The 25,871-nt window shown below is 39.1% G+C and overlaps 1 protein-coding gene across 1 annotated transcript in view; it reads left to right on the top strand.

Moving 5' to 3' along the window:
* The first annotated feature begins 438 nt into the window (after positions 1 to 438).
* The window catches only part of pdlim5a (PDZ and LIM domain 5a), a 63,032-nt gene continuing 37,599 nt past the window's right edge, over positions 439 to 25,871 (top strand). The window contains exons 1-3 of the mRNA XM_034691186.1: positions 439 to 513; positions 967 to 1,201; positions 16,720 to 16,871. Of these exons, the coding sequence (XP_034547077.1) occupies positions 1,103 to 1,201; positions 16,720 to 16,871 (251 nt within the window). The 5' untranslated portion in view covers positions 439 to 513; positions 967 to 1,102. The remainder of the gene's footprint in view (positions 514 to 966; positions 1,202 to 16,719; positions 16,872 to 25,871) is intronic.

Here is a 25,871-nt window from a genome sequence, read left to right as displayed (position 1 = left end):
TGTTCCCAAAATATCCAGATGAAAGATAAACCGTCCCATGCCTCCCTCCTCTCCCTCCCCTTGTCATTTTCTCTGTGTGCAGTGCTCCCACACTCTTTCCCTTAATCCCCCCCAAGCACCCCCCTTTCCTTCCCCTCTTTTATCTGAGGGATATCTCCTCCCATCCCCTAGTCTCCCCCTTCATATCATCCTGTTGATTTCTCCTCCTCTTCGGTGTTCCACTAACTCAACCCATGGGCAATTCCCCTCCTCTTTCTCCTCCCTCTCCTCCCTCTCTCCCCTAAACTAACCTCCACTCGGTCTTCCTCTCGCCTCTCTCTCTTTCTCTCTCTCATTCCCTTCCTCCACCTTGCCCCTCCCCTCTGTCATTAGCTGATATATAAGAGCATTGCATCCCTCTGCACCGCTCTCACACATACTGTGTGTTGACTGGTAAGGGGATAGTCCAGGGGATTACATTGTCTACCTGCTTGTGAAGGAATTATTCACCTCCCTGGAAAATACACTAAAGAGGTACAGTTTTTTCTGTTACATAATGTTTGCATACTGCATTTATAAATTAATGTGAGGTGTGTAACTGCCCTCTACAATGTGGAATTGTTACTCATTTATGCCATTAAAATGCTGCAATATTCTCCATAATAACTGGAGAGATTTGTTTTTATGTTGGATAAATGTTGATAATTTTGGCTGCTAAAAGTGTTCAGCTAGTTTTCATAATGGAATTATAATTAATTTTCTTAATTTTCAACCATGCATGTGGAATATGTGAATCATTGTTTTGTTACTTAATGTTACAGCTTTTCATTGCCTCCCTTTTCATTGTCCTCTTGACCCTTCTGTTCTCTCATCTGTAGCATCAACACCCCAAGCTCATCACTGCATTTTTCCAATCACTTCCTTTGTCTTATGTAACAATACCTCATTAAATCTAATGGACACACGTTCTTCCATATCTTTCCTCAGTTCTTGGAACAACATCTTTGAGGGAGCCACAGCAGTTCTTAACCATCATCAACGCCAGTGACATCATTAGTATTACTTGACCTGCTGCAGAATTTCCATCGGCACCAAGAGCGTGTTTTACATAGTCAGTGAGACCATGACCAGCAACTACAGCGCCACTCTGTTAGGACCCGCCCCCTGGGGCTTCAGGCTACAGGGGGGGAAGGACTTCAACATGCCCCTCACCATCTCTAGGGTAAGACACAAACAGATGATATGTCTACCCCGACATACTTTCTCTTAAACACTGCTTTGCTTAAAGGAAAAAAACACACCACACGTTTACACTCAGTCATCAAATGCAGATGTAGAATGGCATCACAGCAATGCCATGTAGTTGTTCAGTAATTTAAAAGATCAAAACTGGTTTCCATGCTTCCTTTATTTCCCTCTCTCTTCACCCTTCTCTCTCTCTCTGGTGGTCTTTTCACCACCTCTCCCTGTTTCCAGGGTCTCCCTTACTCAACCCCCACCACCTCCCTTGTGATAGCTCTACTTAATCATATGCCATCTGTCATGTATTGACCACACAGGAAACCTTTCCCCGTTCTCTGCATGCATTCCATTTCACTGTCTGCGATGATAGTGCAGCAATCAAAGTTTTGGCACACAAATCTTGGCTTTGGTCCAAATGTGTGAACAAGGAACTTGATGGTCCCTTGGTTTCTCTGCCTTTAATTGTGACCTTTTGTTGCCCTCACAGTCTGCTGTTCATTCACACATTAAAGTTCACACAATCAAAGTTTTCCTCATCACTTCAACCAGAGTCTGATCCTGACACAAGATAATCTGTTTCTAAGTTTGCTCAAGCTTCTGTTGCATTACACTTGGATTCTGGGACACAAATACACTAAAGAATACACCCACATTTGTACATACAGTATATTCACATGCACATACAAACACACAAATCACCCACACTGGCAGTGTACAGGCGTATGGCAACATTAGACCGATGATGGATGGCTCGCCAGGTCCTGTGCCAATCCCCCTAGGGGCTGCTTTGGGTTGCCATATTTGTGTTATTACTTTGGATGTGATACTTTTCCCACTAACTGAAGCCATGTGTATTTTTACCACGGTTGTACATTTGTGTGTGTTTATGTCTGGTAGTGTGTGTGTGCACAGAATCAAAATAGTTTGAGATGCATTTTTGGTAACTGAGAGAAAATAAATGATGGACAGAAGGCAAAACAGGAAAAGAAAGTAAGAAGGTAAAAGTGAAAGGCCAAAATCATCCAACAGAAACTTGGAATACATAATTATGAATTTCAACATGTGGATGGTGTCATAACTGCAAAAAAAAAAAATTGGGAAACTTTTTTGCATTTTTCTAAAGAAATCATGCAAACAAAATGATGATAAATGGAAGTCAATGTTGTTGTTGGTGAGTAAAAGTTTTCTTAATCCCTGAGGAGAGAAAGATGTATAAACTTTAATTGAGGTTTCAAAAAGTTGGCAGGCGTATGAGTAATACTTGCGCTGGCTTGGGTGCTGATATAGTAGATCTGTCTTCGGAAACTTCTTCTCAGTCGATAACAAGGCTTAGGAAAACTTTCAATAATTGCAGCCTTGCGTCACATCCAAGAATATCAGCTTGTATGTGTATTACTATCATTATTATTATTTTTTGTCATTACTTTAAAGTGGTGTAAAATAAAATGTGGGTTATTTTGTATGCCCAACTGATATTCATATGTTCAAAGTTACTAATAATGTCTTTACATTTATGAATTTGCCCTGATAATAAAAGGATTCACTTTTATTAAAGTAATGTTTTATATGGCTGTTTTTTTAGGCAAGCCATGTATCTGGATTAAGATTACCTCAACAGAGTAGGCAGGGTAATTTGGGGTCTGTGAGAGAGGAACACAGAGGAGAATGGCTTAGTGTACAGTGGTATTGATGTACAGTCTATATGAAAGAACACCTGGTAGACAGAGGGTGACAGGGGGACTGATGACAGCAAGTTTAAATGGCACTAAAGGTGTTTTTCCACCACAGGAACTTTACCCCGGAACTAGGGACTTTACCCCTGAACTGCCCCCAGAAAAGCCCCTGCTTGGGGGGTAGTACTTTTCAAAGGTCCTGGGACTTTTGGTTGAACGTAACAGCGTTCGTGGAGTTTAAACAGTTGTTGAAACATAGAGGGAGATCCTGGGAATGCATACTAGTTTAGTTTTTTTTATCAAGATTTCAAAATATTATTTAATATAATTTTTTTTTCTCCATACATCACTGGCCTGATTTGCACAATCTACCCGGGACTTCATCCCACGGTTGAAACGCAGACAACAATAGGGGCACAGGAACCTTTTAGTACAGGGTAAAGTAGTTCTGGGCGCTGAAAGTCCCCGGAACTCTTGGTCAAAATGCACCTTAACATACAATGTCACTCAACAGGTCATCTTTCTAGATCTGGCTCCTTAACCCCTTCATTCTTATCATACCTTCATCCCCTCCTTACGTCTTATTTGTTTTTCTGCCCCTCATTCTCTTTCTGTAACCATGTCTTTCATTGGTCTGTTGCTGTCATACCTTACATAAGATATGACTCACTCCTTACTGCAATAGAGTTAGGTCTAGATACAAGAATCAAACCGAAACCTACATCTTATACCACCTATTAAATTAATTTAATGGTAATGAAGGGTAGTGCTTCAGACCACTAAACACCAACCGTCTGCCCATATATACTGGCACACACAACAGTGCCAGTCACCACAAGGCTGGTTCTCAAAAGGTATAGACGAGGGGTTATTAGAGAACACACCACTGCTGCCAAACCACACTAACCCTAACAGCTGCTGTTGCTAAGCTCTACACAAATGTGAATATACTGAGCATTTTGTTTAAGATAAAAGTCAAGGCAGCAGTATTAACACACTGCACTGTATCACAGGGTCAAGCTTCTGAAATCCCAACTGTGCATCCTCAACTATCTGCAGTGTAAGTTGTTATTGTCTCACAACTTCTTTTTCTTTTCTTAGCACAGTTTAGAAAAAAAGTTTCAGCACAAGCCAAGATTGACAGTGTTACTTCTCAAAGTGCCAATAAAAGGTTTTACAACGGCAATCCAGTCAAACATTCTCCATAAAAGGAGATATTTACAGAGGAAAGGAAATATTGTAGTGAAAGTAAGATGCCTTCTGATGCTCTTTTTAAGAATGGATTTCATTAAGAGCTCAGATAAGGGTTTTGAGTTTCAGTTGCAATGGCTGTTTGGTAACATGGCTGTTCCAGAGTCACCTTGCTACCTTATTATCTTGTCTTTTAGTGAAACAACTATCTAACTCAGTGGTGTCCAAACTTTTTTCAAAGAGGGCCACATTTGATGTTGTCAGAATACCTAATGGCCAGTGGCTTCTACCGAGACTTAGGAATCATAAAAGTTATAGATGAAATCTCTATCAAATAACAATTATTTTACTTTCTTTTCTCAATAAAACAGTAACTATAGTCCTCAGTTCTCCACAAGCCACATATACATTAGCAAACTTTATATTCTTCTGGAGGAAAATGGTTGGGCAGTGTGGGAAAAATATTGTCTCATTATTTTTCTATGGCGGGATCACGATCTGGATTTCATTACACATCTATTTCATGTTGTCTTTTCAGACTATTCTGACCAGCAGACAACATTTTAAGAGCTAAATAATATGCATTCTGAACATTTTTTATGCTCTAAATTCAGCCTTTTCTGCACAATTTCATAATTTTAATTTTGTCTTGTATCCTCTTTTGTGTTTTCTGAACTTTTAGTGTTCATCAAGAACATTTTCACATCATGATAAAATCATTAATTTGAAAACCTGTCAGCTTTAAGAGTTCTTGTGTTTCTTCTTTACTGCCATCTTGCAAAATTCACAGAGCTTTGGCTTTAGACAGGTAGTCCATATGAAGCTTTTTGAGACGTTTCTGGATTGACTTTAGTTTTGTGTGTGCGCTTGAAAAAAAAACTGCAAATGTACAGATGATTTAGAATGTGATTAATTTCTGTGCTATAAAAAACACATTTTAAGATGGAAACTTGGGGCCATAAATAAATGGACCTTGGGCCGCGATTGGCCTCCGGGCCGTACTATGGACACCCCTGATCTAACTGATACACTGTTGGAAAAACTGAGCAGAAAACAGCCTGCAAAAGCAATGCACCTCCTGATGCTCCTCATGAAGACCATTTATTGTGAAATCAATTCATTCATTTTCAGGGATCAGAGGCTTTTCAGGCACACATGCTCTCATGTGTGTAGACAGGAAAAGTCTGCTTACTAGTCCCAGTTATATTTACAACATGGAATCAATATTTAAACCTTTTCTGAGGGCAGCCCACTTACAGGATCTACTGCTAAAATAATTTAAGAGGCAGCCCGGGGGAGCATGTGCATTAGGCTTCTAAGAATAGGTGAATCATTTCACAGGTCGCCTCCCATGACCCCACCCACTCCAGACTCCACACGCCTGACAAACAGATCTCAGATTTTAAGAGCTCTTAGCACTAGGTTTAATATTTACGAGAGTTCAGTTTAAATATTTTTCTCGAATGTATAATCTTTTGGGCTTTCATGCCTTTGTTGAGAGGAAAGGACAGTGGATAAGAGTCACAAACAGGGAGGAGAGAGTGGGAAATGTCGTGCTCGGAAAGGACAAGGGTGGGAGTCAAATCAGGGGCCGCCATTTCGGGTGACGGGTCCATTTCAAGGACTGTAACCTCTCATGATTACACTGAGCTAAACAGGCGTTGAGGTATATCAGAATCATGAGTTAGAATCTACAACATTTTGCAAGGATTGGTATTTTGCATAAGAATTATTTACAGTCAACTTCTAGCCCTTTGTGTTGTTTGAAATATATTTAAATCTAAAAAACATAACTTTTTAGATCTATAACATCAATTTATAAGAGTACATTTGACAAGAACTCCAGTCTCTCATGTTCTCTTTTTAGCCTGAGCCCATCACATTGTGTCTAATAATATTGATAAAATCCTTCTCAGGAGCTCTGTACAGAAATGTCTATGGAAGGATAAAAACAGGTTTTAAAGAACAGGCAATCAATCTGGATGATGCTGAGCTTTGACCAAAGGAAGTTGAATGGACAGCTAATCTATATTAAAACCTTTTCAAGGAAGAATGCCGTTCCTGGAACAGCATCAGAGATGGATGCCTCTTGCCGCCCCACTGATGCTTTTTAACAGGCGATGACAACAACTGGCCTTAGTGACGGGTCTATTTGAAATACAGTCTCTGTCTTTGTGCCTTCCTCTCACCTCCTCTGTCTTGTGCTTACAGTACTTCCCCCTCACATTATAGACCAGGTCTCATGCCAGTATTGTTGTAAACTTAACGCCTTAACCTTTAATACCGGACTTTTGGAGCCAGTTGACAGCTCTTTCATCTGAGTTCATAGTACTTCAATCTATCTTAATCCAACAAGTCCCTTGCCTCCCTCTGAGTATCTTTTCTGTCTTAGTAAAACAGTCCTGCTGCCAGAATCAACATCTATCATTTCCTCTCCCACAAATCAATCTGTCTGTGCTCATGTGCATGCTGGGCTAGACTTGTAGTATTTTGACAGTGTAACAGGCTACACTTTTCTGAGTTCACACAGAGCTCTACAATTTATCAATCCTCAAAATGTGGATTTGATTTTGTTATTATTTTACTAGCATGGTTTGGCATTCAGTTATTTTGGCTTTTTGTGATGTCATCATTATTTTCTTAACCTTAGATCTTTAGAAACTCTTGGTGGGTTTGCACCATTATACCTAAACTCAACTTCAACTTTATTCGTCCCTGAAGGACATTTGGTTAGCAAGGTGTAAGACATAGAAACCACACAATAAAAGAATCCAAACAAAGAAGCCATGCATTTTACAAAGCTAGTGAGGTAAAAGGCACTGATTATAGCAGCACTGGAGCACAACAGTGTTCCTAAACTAGTATTCTAGCAGCTACCATCACAAAATAGACAATAATAAAAGCGCAGTCAACACAACATATAAATAAGTTACTGAATTTCATAGAAGATAAAGGTCACTAGTGCATGTCACAAGGTAGAGAACATGTACACAGTAAAAGACCACAAAAATATATAAGCCAATTAACTCTTGACAACCAAGGTCAGATACAACCTGCAACATCCTGCAACAACAGCAGCATTGATAGCATCCCCTTTATCAGCTTTATCACTAGTACCGGCAACACGCCTGTGATGAATAGCAAGAAAGTGGGGGATTACTTTTTTGGAAACATTCTCATCTCTCCATTAGCTATGTTGACAGCCATCTCTTCCTACTTATAACATCACAAAGGGGTGTCTGTCTTCACAGGGAATGAACCGACTAATTATTGGTCAAAAGCCTCTCAGTGACGCCAATGCCAATACCAATACCAATAACAATACCAATACCAATACCAATACCAATACCAATACCAATACATGAAACATGTTGATAGAAAAACTCTTGCTTATAAGCTGCTTCAGTGACTCGTGTTAGATCTAAGTCACTTACTTATTGCTTGGTCTTGGTCAGTGGTGCTGTGACACTGATAGACCATAAAAAGGCTTCAATTTGTATTGCACAAGCTTTTTAAATAATGATATTTAAGTAAAAATTGAATGTTAAAGCCTACTCAAATAGCATTAGAGGCTTAACACATTCATAACCATGACAGACCAGCTCAGCCAGGTGACAACAGTGCAGTTACAATGAGTTGTTTAAATACCCTATTGTTTAATCCAGCTTGAATGCATTTTCCACATTAGCTGCTAATTTTCACAGCTTCTGCTCTGCCTTCCCCAAGACAGAGGCCCTTGAGCTATAGTTTCATGTTATTAGTACACAAACACAAGTTTCACACCAAGTATAAACTTTAAGTCCTGTGCTTTAAGAGCTCAGAAGGGAAAATACATCTTTTAGTATATTAGCAGTAGCTGTAAACTCTTTAACTTTTTGATGATGTTTGTTTTGAAACAGTGCAGTGAACTCCAGGCCCTGAAGACTGATGCATATACGAGCAGAATACATAAACCAAGATTTACAAATGTTAATGATGGCTTGGGCATCAGCGTTATTTGACTTCTTTCACATTTTATGAAATGGGGTTGTAGGAGTTACATGTCACTATTAATTGTTCTACCCACAATCGATGCCAGTCAGCTGTGCCCCTCTTCCGCCTGCAGTGCACTGATCAGTTGTTCGGATCTGTGGGCTTCAAAGAGACAAAAACACAACCTAACTAAATAATGAGTGATTCTGACAACGGCGATGACATGCCGTTTGCTGTGGACACACGTTGAAACCTTTGTGAGCTGGATTTTAAGGGGAAAGGCCACCAATGCACAGGAGAAAAAAAGCGGGAAAATTGCAAAACCCAACAAACAAAACCCAATATTCAAACTGCATTCACCAAACCTCTGACTCTTCCTGCAAAACCAAACAATGTTGTCAGATCATACCCAAGTCACTCAAAATTAAAAACAATACTGAGCAGTCATTACACACTACATCAAAAAACTGAAAACACAATGCTCAGGACATGAAGCTGTAGAAATAATGTTTATTGTTCACAGTAGGCTAAATTAATTCAGTAAAAAAAAATCTAAAAATGCTCTTTGAATTAAGCACCTGTATCCAGTAAACATAAAGTTAAAAAAATATATAAATGAGAAGAACATGGTCTATCACAGCAGCTTGGATTTAATCAGAAGTGACTGTTCTTTGTCTTTCTTGATTGCGCTCCCCTCCTCTTCCTCCTCGACTACCTCTTACACACACTCTTCCTCAGCCTCTCAGATTATTTCTGTCCATTGCACAACCAACAACCAGTGCTCTCTGAACTGGCTTATATTGGTTTCCAGTGTGATCAATTTTGAGTGGTTGTGTTTAAGCTGTGCCACCTGTGTGCTTCAAATGTGTTGAACTTTTGCTATCTGTGCTTACCATTATGCAACATAAGTGCATCACAGTGCAACATGGGTTTTAGTGAGTGAGAATGTGTTTGCAAGGTGTGTCTAACAGGTGAAAGGTGCTTATGGTTTTGCCATAGAGTGACTTGTTTATTACATGGGTTCAGGCTGCTAAGAATTTGGTTCAGACAATAGGGTTTAGTGTTTTAGCAACTGAGAAATACTGTATCACAACCCATGGTATACTCAATATGTTTACCTTATCAAAATACACTGTGATAGCTGCTGAAGATGATGATGACAAACTCTACAGACATTACAGACCGGGTAATCGTAGGCATTTGGTGCTTAACATGATGCAAAAAATATCAGAATTCACAATATATCTTTGACTTACATCATAGACCGAACAGCTGATCAGTACGCTGCATGCAGAAGTGCACACTGTGTTGCGCCAACAAATGGTCCAAAAAAAAAATGGGCACTCATGAAGTGCTGAAAAAAATCTCTGTACAGCTATACCTAAGCCAAGATGAGTGATTGTTTCTTGCGGCAGTTCCTCATTAAAGGAACCGAACTGACAGGCATCCATTGTGGTTAGTATTGCTATAGACATGTAACTCCTACAACCCCACTTCATAAAAACTGCAATATCCCTTTAAATGCTATTTACAGAGGCTTTTGAAGTGTTTGTTTAACTCACTGAGCATCCGCTATTGTCCCTTTGAGAAGCAGATTTTACTCCCAATACCCCTGAATGATTTTTCTCCCACAGAGATGTAGATTTGTTAGTTTAAAGATTAAGTTGTAAGACTCAAATCATCATCCTCACAGTAAAGGAAACAGTTATTGCTTTAACGTATCTAGAGTTTTTGGCAAGTTGCCTTTCCATTAACTTTTAAAAAGTTAAACCAGACAACCCCTTAAACTTCAAACCCACATTTAGGATTACGTACAGCTTCTGTAAGTGTGTGCCGCTGATGACGTACAAGCAGCTCACTGTGTGTTCTTATGGAATAAGAACAATCCAGTCTTGTGTGCTTGTGGCTGTGTTCCTGGATGCGTGTTCCCTAGCTCTGCCAATGCTCAGTCCCCCAGCGCCATGACAATCACATCATTGAGTCTGGCTGTGAATACTGGCTTGTTCACTTAAAGGTTAGCAAAGAGCAGTTTTCTTGTACAACACAAAATAATGTTGTTGATGCTGATTATGTATGTATTTATTTAATTTGCACGTCTACTGCCTCAGTTCATTTCCATGCAAATGGCCATGTAGAGTTTAAGTCCACCTCTAGGTACTTGAATGTTTAATGGTTTCCAGCAGATTTTTTATTTGTGCTCATTCCCAGTGAACTACTACATCTATTTCTTAACTATTTTTTACTAATGGATCAAACTTGTTTTGAGTGGTCTGCTGCAGCAGAAAAGCTAACTCAATTTTTTTTTTAAATTAGCTGACTTGATGCCTCTTGTCTGACACTATACACCTTTGCCTTTCTATTTTTTAACTATGATCTACATCTGTTTTATGGTTTAATAGCCTTGTCCCAGGCAAAGAAGTCACTAATCAAATCCTTAGAGTAACTTTACATCTGGGCCTTGAAAATCCTGGATTAAAAACAAAGTTGACATCACCAATTTAAGGTCTTAAGTAAGTATAAGATTTTAAGTTTGAGTGATTTGTATTGATTACCGTTATGTTAATTTTGTGTCTAGTTATAATCTTTTATTCTCACAAAAGCCCTTATGGGAATGGGTGTAGTAGATTAGCATCCTTCATAAACAATATGATAAATGCAATGGATAGTTGTTTTCAGTTTGTCTATGACTGTATCTGTCCCTAATAAATGAACCATAAGTTAATAAACAAAGCCTTCAAATTGTGTCTCAAAACTACACTGAACTTGTGGTGGCAGTTAAGCGCTCAGAAATGTTGGAACTTCCTTACAAATCAATGACAGAAGAGGCCAGCAGGTTAACTTGGTTTAAACCCGGGCAGCTTTCAGACATTCCATTTCATTACCTCTGCCAATATTTTCTTTTTAGAGAGGGAAATACAGTAAACACATTTGCAAGACCTCAAGAATAAATGCACACAATGAGTTTTTGTTAATGGCAATGAATCCAAAAAGAAAGTTTGGGCACAAAAAAAACTCTACAGGTGTCTCTTTGACATCTCATTGAAAACAGACACTCTAAGCTGAGTTTGCAGCATCCTGCTGTACATTATCTTCATTTGAGAAGTAACTAATTGAAAAACAAAATAAGAATGCAAGTTGGTCATTATTTCTGAATCTAAAACGTTATCAGCTTATATTAGAGTTGGATTATGCTAAAATGAGAAGTGTCTTATACTGTTTATGATCAGATTCTGTAAAGCTTTACATTTAATATGTACAATGTGCTTTTGTTGGATTGGCAGCTGTACTCTTAGTGAGCTATCAATGGAAACCTAGTCTGATAAATGCAATTTTTGATTCCAGTGCCCAGAGGGAGTGCTGCTTTTTCTTTAATGAATGTACAGAATACTCTGGAATATTTTCTCTATTCTAAACTCTGTATTTCATAATGTTGTTTGGCATACTTGTGCTGTGCATACTGTAACTACTAAACCGTTTCTGGCAATATAAGACTAGTCTCTGTAAGGCTTGTATGTCTGCCCCTCATTTTCGGTCTTCCTCTTTCCCTCTGTTAAAGATTCTTTCTCAATCTTTTCTTCAACTCAGTCTCAAACCCCCTAAACTTGCCTTGCACCTTGTCTTATAACTCTTTCTATGTTATTTTTCTGTTTACCTTGTTGCTTAGAGATCAGAGCACAAAAGCTGTAATGCTATTGTGCTCCTGCGTCCTTAAAATTTTAATACCTGTTACAAGAGAGGAGCTGGCCAACATTCAGTTTTTGATAGAAAAAGATTTAGCAGGGTTTTTTCGAGCATTTTTCCCCATCACAAGATTTCATTTCTACATGAGAATCAAATAAAACAACAGGAACATTTCTACGGAAGCAGTTCAATATAAGTGAAATAAATATTGTTGAAGATTGGCATATCAAGGCTGATTTGTGGATGTTCCAGGAAACAATCTGTGGATTTGTGTCCATTACTTTTAGGGTTTCGCTCCTAGCGTGATGTGAACCACCTGCCTGTCATCTCTGTCACTCTGTTTGCTGAAAGCAGCCATTGTTAAAAGCACTTAGGCTGGTCAATGTATGCTCAACCCAGACACTGTTTCAGCACTCCAACAAGGCATCTCTGCTGTGTGTTGGAACCTCTTTTTTTAAGCTATTAAATCAGACAGAGAATGTGTTGAAAACTGATGTTGCTGGAAGCGTAACTTTGAATTCATCTGTGAAAGCTTTACCACTGCACATGTGTTTTTCTCATTCTTTTGAATAAGGGTCCATTCTTTCTCTTTTGCATGAATACATTAACCAAGTTGTTTTTGTGCCTAAATCTAACCAACCTGGTTTGTAGAAAACAGCTGCCTGCAAGGTAGATCACAATTTGAGCAAATGTCTCTGGCTATTGTAACTCAATCTTTGCCCATGCACATACGGATCCAGGCTCAGCCACCGTTAGAGACAGTGCTTCGTAAAGCAGCATGAACTCACACATATGTAATGTGTGTGTGTGTGTGTGTGTGTGTGTGTGTGTGTGTGTGTGTGTGTGTGTGTGTGTGTGTGTGTGTGTGTGTGTGTGTGTGTGTGTGTGTGTGTGTGTGTGTGTGTGTGTGTGTGTGTGTGTGGGTGGGTGGGTGGGTGAGTGAGTGTGTGTGTGTGCCTGGATATGTGAAAAGTGTTGAAGCTGCTGTTTTCGTCTCAGCCAAAGTAACAGAGCCATTAATCAAACCCTGGGAAACTGAAGTGCTCGGCTTGTTGATACAACAGATTATTCAGATTTCTGTGTTTGATTTTCTCAAAGATATGTTGCACCGTCTTTGATGTGGAAATTGAACCTACTTGGTATCTTTTTAATCTCAGTGATTGGAAACATGTTTGTTGTATTGAAACAGATTTCCATAAATAATATAAAGAATCCAGACACAGATAAAGAAACTAGTATGCAAAATAATTATTTTCAGTTTCTCTTTGACTTATGGCTCCCCTTGAGTGAGTAAGTGTGTACAAGGCAGGAGGTGAGCACTAATTGGGGAAAAACGTATAACTAAGTACACTTTGTTGAGAGATTGTCCATAACATTTACAGAGTGGTTAGCATGCTGCTTGAAATAGGTCAAGATGTTCAGAAAGCATCAAGCCCACAGATTCAAAGTGCCCTGTAATAGTCTCTCTCCCCTTTCCTCTGTTTCTTAGTTCTTTTCCATGCATGCAATTTTAATCAGTGTCAAGTCGATCCCTCATTACTCCCTCTTCTTCCTGCCCTCTGTGGTTTTGAGGGGTGGTGAGTGATGTTGCGTGTGTTGGGCTAATATGACTATAAAAGGTTGGGGCCGCAGAGCCTTAGAGCTAATCCGGGTGCAGAGCCACTTTTATTAGCCCTGCCTGTGTCTGTCTGTCTGTCTTTGTGTTTGTGTGAGTGAGAGACAAAGATAGAGGCAAACACACACCATACACACAACACTTGCACACACACACATAGAGCAGGGATGAAACATGCCAAAGACAACTAAACCCACATCAGACCCTCTCATCCTTGACTGTCACTACTTGTTCAGTAGAAACACATTTTCTTTCAAATTCAATTGCTGCAGTGGAAGTGACATGTGGCGGCTAGAGCCTCTTAAAGCACAAGAGTGGTCTGTGTGGATGTGTGTTCAGTGAAGTGGTCTGTGTGGTCCTTTTTCATAGTGTCAAAAGAAACAAATGACCTCACTCGCCCATTGGACATATGCAGACCCTCTGTGTTACCAAGAATGGTCAAAATCGCAACTGCAGAGAGTCTGTTCTCTAAAGACTTAGAATATAGATATGTATTAGTCAAATTTGATTTACACTATAACATATAAAAAAGCTATCACCATGGTGTATTATATCTGTGATTTATGTAGTGATGCCTTCACATTGGTCTAAATGTAGATAACATGCTTTAGCGTCATGGGAAAAAGACAAGAGATAGAATGTGTAACATCCTGCACACACTTCCAACTTTGTCTCTGTCCTCTCTCAACTTGCTGATAAGATGAACTCTGGTTTAAATGACACATGCTGCCACAGTGTGTTATACTGTCTGTTGGCAAAGTGAGCATTAAATAAAACCTGCATTTTAATAGCTACTTTAACTTAATAATCATGAATTTATGTCACCATTTCTTTAATTTAATCATCACAATAAAACAACTCAACAGTTATAAATGTACTTTGATATTTTATGAGAGACATCCGAATGTTGGGTCCCAAAAACAAAATCATGAAGGAAAAAAAAAAGCCAGAACACATAATTACAATTTAAATGCACCATTGGATTTTATTTTGCTGTAGACTAGAGCCAGCTTGTGTCCCTGTTTAGTGGTAAGTTGCCTGGCAACTTTTTTTTTTTTCAAGACTTGTTTACAAAATATGTTGAGTATTGCTCCCAAATAGACAACAACGCCAATTAAGGGTAGAAAAATGCCAAATACTTGGAGTCATTTATTAAACGTCACTGTCCAGAACAGAACCAGCACAGTACAACAGAAGTGCATGTTGAATACATGTTCAGTAACCGGTTTAGTATAAAATTACACCTTAGCAGTTTAATGTGAGTTCTTTTGTGTGGCTTAAATCTGTTTCAAATTAACCAGCTTCCCCTCACAGTGGAAGTGCAGCAATTAAACTTAGTTTGGACAAAGATGCATAAAGCATACCTCAAACAATTCACGAATTAGCTGAAAGCAGTGACAATAGTAATTGAGGGTTTGCATAATTTATGTTTTGCAACAATTAAGATGTGCCTGGCTTGTAATAGCTGATTCCTCAAAACCAATAAAATTGGTATGTGTCTACACCATGTAGTGTCCCATTAGCTATTTGTCACCTTTTAAACTGTGTGGTGAGGAGTAAAATGGAAAAATAGCTTTTTACTGGGGCTGGACTCACTATTAAACTTAATCTTTATTGGAACAGTAAATTGTTTCATAAGGTCAGCGTCTATCTGTTTTTGCTTACGTGAGCAGGCGCTGCAAAATCACATCATCTTTGGGTCACAGTTGCAGTTAAAATTGAGCTCTTAATTTCAAATAAGGTCCAGATTTTTCTCATTTTTTCCTTTTTTTACCCAGCAATAGTATTCAAATACAGAAGGCAAAACCTTTGATAAAAATCTAGCACCTTGTTTCTATTGCTGAGTGCTTTGTGATCTAATCAAATCTAGCCTGATTTGGTATTGGCACCATTATTTAAAGTTGACTTCTTCTGGCCTGTGTGCAGTTCCAGAGCAATGTTAAAATTGATTCACTTGATCAAATTCTGCTTATTTTTTGTTCTGCTGAAATGACATTACAGTAATGCAAAACTGTTGGGGGTTGAATATTGGATGTACTCTTTACCCCTGCAGGGTACCTAGAAATGGGGGTCATTGGATATTTCTCATACGGTCTACACATGTTTTCTGGACTTGGATAGGGTCAGTAATGGCATCTAAAGGTAGGTGGTGCTGCAGAAAAGTGGGGTACTGTGGCATAGACAGCTACAAGCCATCAAGTCCCCAGCATAAGCAAAGCGAGAGTTGTGTTTGTCTCATCTGCAATAAGTCAAACACATTTCGAATAAGTTGTGTAATCCACTAGTGATTTTCATAGCCATATCTTGAGGTGCAATTTCATAAGAAGCATTTCCATATTTCGAAATTGCATCACTGCTTGATGTGTGATTGTATTGGCTTCATCCAACTGTGACCTTCAGCAGTCACTGAGATGTAAAATCAGCACATTCAATCAAGACTCTCAGGGTCTTGTTTTTGAGGGAGAGTTAAATTGAATCCTGAGATTGACAAATTGGTACAGTCAGCAGTAATACAGGTGTTGTACCAAACTATCTGCGTGAGAGGGAGTTGACCTTCAATATAGAGCTTTCATTAAAACCAGTCCCTCCATGTTCTAACCATCACCTATGAGCTTTGGGATGTGACAGATTGCAAAAACTAGCTGCCAAAAGGATGAGGGGGGTATCCAATCTGGTTGGGGAAAGCTTTGGAATCCCCTGGAGTAGATTAAAAAAAGTTTCTTTGGTGAGGAACGTCTTTGCTAAGTTGCTTAGCTGGCTGCGACCAACTAAATTGACTACATTACGTTTTGACTGTGTTCTTTTTTTCTTTCTTTTTTTTAAGTTATATTTTGAGGCATTTTTGCTTTTATTGACAGGACAGCTGAAGAGAGACAGTAAATGTGGGGAGTTGAGTGGTGGAAGTCATGCAGCAAATCTTAGAGGCCATGAGTCGAACCTGCGACTGCTATGATGAGGAGTATGGCCTATGTATATGGGAACCGCTAGTCCAGCGGTGCCCCTGTGTTCTTTTTCTTCCACATGCTGTGGTTAAGAATCATTTTGAACTCTCTCTTCCCTTTCCCAAGTTGTAAGCCCAATTTGACAGCAGGTCGTAAAGAAGAAACAAAGGTAACTCAAAGTAAAGGCTCCAGCTATTAGGCCCACATCAGTGAATGAACAGTAGACCATCCATCATGTGGTAGAGGACAAGGTCTTTCATTAGCTTTGGCCAAATGCTCCTTCATGAACCCATACATCTTATGATAAATAAAGAAAATGTCTATTTTCTCTTCACCTTAAATCATTCACCTGTTTAATAATTCTGACTGTGATGTTACTGGTTATGAACATAATTCAAGCAGTTTTTGGTTTTGTGTTTTGCAGCTGACAGATAGTGGGAAGGCAGCAAAAGGCGGAATTGCTGTTGGAGACCTGGTTCTGTCTATTGATGGCATCGCTACAGAGGGCATGAACCACCTGGAGGCCCAGAATAAGATCAAGAGCTGCACTGGTAACCTCAGCCTCAACCTGCAGAAGTAAGCCATGATGATCTCACACTTTGTATACATGTGTGCAATGATAAAGCAGACACAGCCGCTTCTTTTACAATGATTTAATGTGTGAATGTGAGTGGAAAGCCATTTATCTCCTTAAGGACACAGAATCCATGCACTCTCTTCTAAACACTTCCAAACAACCCATCTCTGCACCAGATTTAGAGTCCATGGTTCCCCTTTCAACCTCGAACATCCTGCATAAAAGCAGATGTTCACTGTTGTTGTAGGAGTTAATCTTCTTTCTAAGTTGCAGCCACACCATTAGTTCTGCCTGATATCCATTCCCTGAAGAACAGAGATAACTGAAATGACTGCAAGAGTATCACACTTGAGGACCACCCCCTCTTCCCCAAGGCCTACTCCTCACTGTTTGGAGGAATCTTGTTGTAAAGTTGAGCTGATTTATAGCAAACAGTTGTCTTAGTGTGTATCATATTTGTGTGTGTCTTCAAATTGGTTCTCATGTGGTTTGAATTATCTGTTTCTTTTAAAGAACGTGTAACTGTACACATGCATGTGTTTTTATTTTAAAACTGCAAGATAAAGAAAGAAGGAGGAGATTAGCAATTTAAGGATAGAGGTACAAATTAATAGATGTTGCTTTAAATCCACTTCAAATTGGTTCATGTAATCATACGGTCAGGGCTGTATGCCTTCTGTGTTTTGTTGCTTCTCTGCTTTGGCTTGTCTTTTCATCTTTTCTTTAGGGCTCCCCTTATTTTAAGCTAACTGTGCATGTCCTCTAATCTATATCCAAGTGGTAACCTCCGGTCTAAAAATATGAGTCCAATGCGGAAGTGCAAAAAGCTGCAGTTCATCTAGAATCCGCTTGAGGCTGGCTCTGGAAGTACCGGAAGTTACATACACATGAATGGGAAAAAGACGATCTTTACAGCAGAAATAAACATGATTACAGCCTGGTACAGAAGATGAGTGTAGTCTGGATAGCTCATTTCTCGATCGGCTCACACTGTGAGGGGGGGGGATTTTTTTAACACGGCAATTTCGAAGATATTGAGATTACTAGTCTTCCAATGAGAGGCACAGCTGCCTGTGGGAACACTGTAGCTGTTGGCTAGGAGGCTCAAACTCCGCCTCTTTACGTCACACTGGCTCCACAGCAGCAATATGGCTGCCGCTGACGATTGGCCTCAAAACAGCTCTTCAGAAACAGATGGGTGACTCACGGATACTACGTCCATATTTTATACAGTCTATGTCTATATCCAATAATGAGTGGAGATGTTTGGTTTCAGTCAAGTGTCATTGAACTAATACTGTAATACTACAGTGCTTATGATAACTCAAAGTCAGGGTGCAGGTTCCTATGAGAAACAGAACCATGATCAACTTTTTTTCCACAGTGACAAGAAAAATCAGACTGCAGTCAAAATTTTCCAATTACTTCACTTTCCTCATGAAATCATCCAAAGAGTTGCCAAGTAGGGGCGCTGGTGGCCTAGCAGTCTAAGTGTCCCACTTATAGACGCTATAGTCCTTTTTGCACAGGTTGCCGGTTCGAGTCCTGGCCGGTCGACCAATTATTGCATATCTTCCCCCACTCTCTACTCCCCACATTTCCTATTTCTCTTCACGTGTCCTATCCAACAAAGGCAAAAAAGCCCAAAAATATAATTGAAAAAAAAAAGGCTTGATGCATGTCCTATCAGAAACACATGGAACAGCTTGTTCCATTAACTAGCAGCATTATATAATTAAGGCTGTGCGAGCGAGCAGCCATGCTGGGGACAGCTGGCTCCAGCTTCTGAGTTACTTGAATACTTTTGAGTCCAAAGATTTACAGTAATCCCTTAATTCTCCAAACTGCATTTTCTCTACGAAATAAGAGTCTCAAGGCCCCATCCTGTTTGCTTCTTGGCAATCATTGGCACTGTGAGATAGAAATACTGTATAATTGAATGTGAGTGTCATGCCTAGGTCAACATCTGGACTTTAATAAGTTTAATTGCGTAATGGAAAGAACCAATCTACTCCCTTGTTTCTTTTCAGTTTTTATAGGTGTCACTTGCCTCACTTTTAATTCTTCCATGCTGCCTGAACATTTAATTGGGTTTGCCACTGCTTCAGATAGCAAAAGGAATGATAACAGAGAGAAGACAGAAAGAGGGAAATGTTTACAAAGCATTGGATGTCTGTGTGTGTATGTGCGGTTTAAAAGGATACAGGCTGTGGTCCCTTTTCAAATAAAGAGGTGATGGGGAAAAGAGATGGACAGCAGATGTGTCAAAGACAAGTAAAGGAAAATCTGTTTTATTAAGTCAAATGTAAGGTATTATTCTGGCACCGTCACATCTATACCCCTAGTTAAAACACTGGAACAGTACTTGGAGTCATTTGCTGAAAAGTAAAACCAGACTAATGCAGAAACGCACATGCCATGGTAATTAGAGTATTTCCGTATCACTACTATGGGAAAGCTAAAGCAGCACCGAAACAGTAGGTAAAAGCTGCCCCAAAAACATCAGTGTTTCTTGTTATTTTTCCATTCTATAATCAGTCAGCTTACACAGTAAAAATAAAACAGGTTTCAATATATCCATCAAAAAGAAAACACTTTGATGAACTGCAGATAAAAGATATTTCTGATTGTTGTTTGTAAACTCTGGCTCCAGATTTCATTTTATGTTTCCCTATGGTTAGTGTATTTAAGAGCATGTGTTTACCTCAACATTTACTTTTTCACTAAAACAACATCTTCTAAACATCAAAAGCTGTTTATACCAGCTTCTTTCATCCTGAGATGAATTCTTTAATTCTTTTACTGATCTCTTTAACTGAAAAGATGAAAAATGCTTCAGTTTTAATGGGTTTCACCTGTCTTGCTTCACAGTTTCAGGGAGATCATTCACTGTCATAACTCTGCATATATATCTGAACTATATGTAGCTGCAGCAGCTATGTCTGGCAATGAAGTATGTTAATTGAATTAGATGGTTGTAAGTCTGTGATTTTATCACTACATGACTGAGAGGCTGGTTAAGGGGCTTTGAAAAAGGTATCACCAGTATGCATACTACTTTTCACTTGGCCTAAGCCTCTTTTTATTAACAGGGGCTGTAAAATGAGCTGTACTGGAGGTGGTTCTTTGCCACTGCATAGGTGGAATAGCTGATCACTGGTTAGCGACCTGAATTGTTTGGTATTTTGTTATCTTTTCAGTCTTTGCTTGAGATTTCGTCTTGTCTAGGAATGCTCTTTGTATTGTTAAGTTAACAATAGCTCCTTAAAAAAATACTCTGTGATCTTTGGAGCTTTTACAGATTTTAGACATTCATTGTGTTTGTGGATGCAGCTTTCCGGCTGTGAGACTGAGTTTGTTGAAAGAAGCAGAAGCAGGAAAGAATGGATGGAAAAAAATCTTTAAGAGGCCAAGGATGGCGAATGGAAGTAACATCATGGTGAGCAGATGAAAGAGAGACATAAATAATAAAAGAGAAGGATTCTCCAAGGCTGACAGTTTTTCGATCAACCTGCTTGACATGTGCAGTTTCTGTAAACCATGGATCAGCCTGCTGGATGGCACCAGGCAAGAATGTTTAAACATCACTGCTCCATGTTTAGGTTCATAGATATCCATACAATTTTACTCAAATTCCTTACGCACAGTTGTTGAAAAAATGCAGTCAAGTTTCTGGAGAACTTTTTTAATAATGATTTTTCCATTTTAATCTTTGATGTCAAACTATATTTAGTTTGATGAGACTGAGAAAAAACACCTCATATCTTCCCTATAGACTACAGTCTGACTGTGTGGGAGATTAGACACATGTGCAGCACATATGTTCATAACTCACACACAATGAACACACAGAAAGACACGTCAAAGGGGTGGTTGGCACTGTAAGGTTTTCCCATATACATTGAACCGCTTCAGTTTTCAGAGCAAGAACAGATGGATGACGGTGGACAACCCTGTTTATCAGAAACTGTTACAGTACTCTATTTTTTTTTTTTAAGTAAAAGAAAGAAAAGGCATGGATGTACTTATTTCATAATATGAAATAGACATGAAGACTTTGTTTTTTTATGGTAAAACTTCTTTTTAAACTTTTAACTAGGATCTAATGATCTTTTCTGGGCTATAACAAAGTGCTTTTGTTGCACATATCACATGCGGGAGCCAAAACCAAAGACCAGTGCCTGCTCTCCCATCCTATCCATCTCCAACTAAGTTTGCAAGCAGTATTATAGTATCAACTACAACTCCCAGGTGAACTGTCAATGTATTTGTAATTTCTTGTCAGACTACAGGGAGAATAATTGAGGTGGATAACATTTAAAATAAGGTGGAAGAATAGCATTAGAATTAAAGTTAAGTCTAAGGGAGTGAGTGAGAGCCATAGACTGTATAAAATATGGATGTAGTATCCGTGACGTCACCCATCTGTTCCTGAGCACTGTTTTGAAGCCAGTTGACGGCGCCGGTCATATTGGAAATGCGGAACTAAACCAGGCATAGTGTGACATAAAGAGGTGGGCTTTGAGCCTCCTAGCCAACAGCTATGTGTTCCCATCCGGGAGTCAAGTCAGTCATGTCCTTATTTGGGTAAAAACCCATAATCTTAATATCTTCTGAACTGTCGCGTTAGAAAAAAATTCACCCCAGTGCAGTGTGTGCCGATAGAGAGAGATTAGCTACGTAGAGCCAAGCCATTTTTTGGACTAGGCTGTAAACATGTTCATTAATGCTGCAAAGATTGTCTCTTTTGAATTGGTGTGTATTTGGTTTCCGGTGTTTCTGCAGCCAGCCTTAAGCAGATTCTCAATGAATTGCAGTTTATAACACTTCCGCATGGGCTTCATAGTTTGAGACCGGAGGTTGCCACTTGGTTAGAGCTTAAGAAAATAAGGGTTAACATCTAGAAGTCTGAAAAATTACAAAACCACAATGACCTTTCCTCATTGCCTATTATCACTTTGAAGCAGTCTTACTATTACACAGCAATCACAAAGTTTCAACCTTTAAATTAGCCTCTTTAGCGACATAATTGTTCTCTTTAGAGCTACACAAAAGCATGAACTGTTCATTTCAACCAATCATCCTATGCCTCAACAAAACCACCTTTGTATTTCACTGTTACATTTCAACCGCCTGTGTCTGGCTAAATGCTTTATTCCCCACAGTAAAGTCTTTTGGAAGCCCATCTGACTGTTTAATGGGCCTATGTATTAAGTGTTTTCTCTCTCTGTAGTGGCACCATCTTATGGTCTTGTTGTGTTCAATGAAGTTAAAAAAAACCCAGAAAGTATTGACCCAAAGCACTCACCTACATAAAAGAATGAGCAAAGGCCCAAATTAAGGCATGATTGGATAAAGAAGAAGTCACAAAACAAAGAAAGTTCTCTAAGGCAGCTTTTGTGTCCTACTGAGTTAATAGGTTCGACTTTTATTTTAAGTGTTGATCCAGCCCTGTTGAAAAGATCTCCAAAAGGACAATCAAAGTGATTTTCAAGCCCGTTCTTCCTGACCCAGGGCCTCAATATGGGAGAGACGTCATATTCACATTAGCCTTAAAGGCTGGTCATAATAAGTCATCAATCAAAAGACTAGTGCATGTCCTTTTACGCTAAATTGCAGCACTGTGGAGGTGTTGTTTTGCTGCAGTCACACTGATATATGAAGCCCTCTCCACATACAGTACATAAGAGGTATAGCTCATCTCAACGCTGTGTCACACACAAATCTGAATTTACATTAAATTGTAACATACATGCAAAAGCATATTTAAAAAACAAATATTTTTCTAAAAGGTATTGAAGACCATAATATTCAACAAAGACATGCACTCAAACTCAGACACACACATGCGAGCACAACTACCACACAGTTCTGATGGCAGCTGCGTGGTTATTTTTAAGTCTGGAAGTGGCTCTGCGCAAGGGGTGATGAGGCAGTTTATGAAGGGTTGAGGTTTAGGTTTTCATTTTGTTTACAGTGTGTCTCCAAATAGAGACAAAAGAATCCCGTTGGTTGTACGTGCAAATGCTGTTTGCAGTGCACAACCATGTGCCCAATGAATAGCAACAACACACGTCAACAACGCAACAGGAAGTTGATGCTGTCCTACAGTACCCACACTCTGATCTAAATATTTAGATCAGAGTTAACAGACTGATTCACATCTGTCCTGTTATAGAATTACTGTTTGTAATGTAACCATCCTCAAATTAAATTGTATGCCCCTACGCTGATGAGCTGATCACATCTGAAATATGACAGAGTATTAGTCTCACAATTTATCATTTGATGAGTGGAGGAAAGTAAGTTACCTGATGGTAGGTATGACTGACACTTGAATAAAATTATCTACTGCCTGTTTTCAGTGTACACTTTGAAAAAAACAAACACAGCAGGATGCCTTGTTTATTTGGAACCGACCAAAGGGTAATAAAAATGTTGTGTTTGACCAAGCCTGGCTTTGAAGGAGAAAGATGATTAGGTTGCCTTAATATGCTTCAAATAAATACCGTAGTTAATATCAGTGGTGAAAGTTTAAAAAATATATATACTTCAATAAGATATACTTAATTCAAGTTTTTTTAGTTTGCGTGACTTAAACACTACTCATCTATATTTCACAGGAAAGACTTCACTTTTTTTCCCCGCTAAATCTTTTTTATACATTTAGTAAATAGCTACAATGAAAGCACAGAATTATCAGCTAAAGAGAAATAAGTGCACCTGACACCTTCATATCAGATCTCCTGGTAGAGCTCAGCGTTACATCACATCAAGTTCAAAGGTGTGAAAATGTGTTATTTTGTTGTGCTTGATGTCCATAAGGCAGAGTTATATTCTGCTGCATACTTAACCCATATACAGTGGGACACTCTGTTTCTTCCTCTGAAGAGGATATCTCTGCAGCACTTCTGCTTGATAAGATAAATGTCCCGATGTATCCAATGGGGTGCTTAAAAAGTACTGGACCAGCTGATGTTATGTTGTCCCTAAATTAATAATTTATATCATTACTTTTATGTAGGCACAGTGCTACCAATAACCCAATTTACATTGCTGTATGGAAGTAAGCCCATTTATTCAAGTGAATGACTGTTTTTTTTCCAGTATTACAAGTATAGTTATATTTACTGGAACTCGTAAGACTTGAGCTGTAGCTGCAGAAATCCTCTGCTCTATGAAAAGCCTCTGAAGTCATAGGCTCTTTGCACGCAGCTGCCATTGTCACTTACTCCGCTCTCATGTTTGCCAAAGAAGTTCCAAAGCCAAAAGCGCTAAACTGGGCTCACCTGTCTCTGTCTTTCACTGGTCTATTGTATTTGCCAAAGATCATCTAAAACTACCAGCCATCATCTTTGGCTAGGCTTTTCCAGTAATATCCTAACACCAGGAGAGTGTAGTTATAGCTTGACCCACCTGTCTCTGCATGTCTATCACTAGTCTGTTGTTTTTGCCAAAGAAAATACAAATCACAAGCACCTTAGGGGTCTGTGAAGGTAGCCCACACATATTCTGAGGCCAAGAACAGTGTGTCAAGCTCATCTGTCTCTGCTTCTTTAACTCTTCTCCGCTATTTGCCAAGTATATCTTTTTGTAAGCCAAGAGCACTCATCTTTAGGCCAGCCAGCATTTTTGAACGATACCCAAACGGGCAGCTGGAGCTGTGTGAAAAATCATCTGGGCTTATTACAAGAGAAAAACAAGAAGTCACATCTCATAAGCACTGAGTAAATATCATAAATGAATGTCAGGGTGTAAGGCGTAGACAGATAATAAACTGCACACTCAGCAAGTTTGTTCCAAATAAAATAAGCTTCTAATTGTAGTAACAAATGACCCTCTTATAAATTACAATCATCATGTTTTGAAACACTTTACACATGGGTCCCAGGCACATTAGCCATCTTCCCTTTCAGTTCTCACATTTAATCTGTTATCAGTTCAGATTGGCTGGGATATATTTGGAATCAGCCAAATGACGCACTTAGTCTTTTATTTTTGCTCTAATTCAATTTTATAATCAAATGACTCTATCTTCAGCCCAGTCTAAAGTCTAAAGCTACAGACCTTGCATATTTTGGGAACCAAAAAATGCCTCTGTGTTGTTTTGTTCCTTGTGTGTACCTCTGTCCTCTTAGTATCCCTGACTTTTTCCCACTACTTTCCTCTTCAAATGAACCACTTGAAAATTCTGTGGTTTTATAGAGGAAACAAAGAAGCACAAGGAATTCCAGAGCTTCAGGCATTTGTTCACAGTTATTGCCAGGATCATTTTATGATCTCTGTCATATCAGTGTTGCTTTAGTTTATGAGACATGTGACTCTTGTTGTCACTCAAATAACAGCTTGAGAAGTGTGCTTCAGATAATGTGCGTTTGTGAATAAAAGTGATAGAGAGCACAAAGAGGAACAAAAAAAAAAAAAAGCTGGACACTGAACCAAGAATAACTCAAATCAATAAATCTTACATCGCTGTTGGTAAATCACTGTAAGTGATATTGACACACTTTGATATCCGTAACACTCTTAACAGTTCTAATACCAGATGTTGAATATGGAAAACACTTCCTGGTCCAGCTGTGGATCATCTTGACAGGCAGGCTGTCCCTCTCTGCTGAGTGCTGGCCCAACCCTAAAGGCTGTCTCTCCTTCTGCCTTTCTGTCTTCTGTTTGATGTTCTTTTTGTTCTTTTCCTGCTGCCTTAAAAAAATCTGTAAGCTGCCAGACCGAAAACGAAGAAAGTTTTATGTAAAGAGCAATAAACCTAGGTTAGATAAACATCTTATGTAGTTTTGTATCTGTCGTTACTCGAGGGGTTCATTCAGATGCTGAAGACGAGTGTTGGTGTAATAAGTACATCATTTGAGACCATAATTCAGTGCTGGGTAGATCTTACAAAGCGTTGCACCAGAGGGCCATTAATGTTGGATCTCTGCTCTATTCTGGGCTCCCAAGAATTATGTGGTTGTCCTTACTTTGGACCCCCTGTTCCATTTGGC

This window comes from Notolabrus celidotus, chromosome 9 (assembly GCF_009762535.1).
Source record: "Notolabrus celidotus isolate fNotCel1 chromosome 9, fNotCel1.pri, whole genome shotgun sequence".
NCBI classification, from domain to species: domain Eukaryota; kingdom Metazoa; phylum Chordata; class Actinopteri; order Labriformes; family Labridae; genus Notolabrus; species Notolabrus celidotus.
Note: the sequence above shows the minus strand (reverse complement) of the source record. Positions and strands in the feature narration are given on the sequence as shown.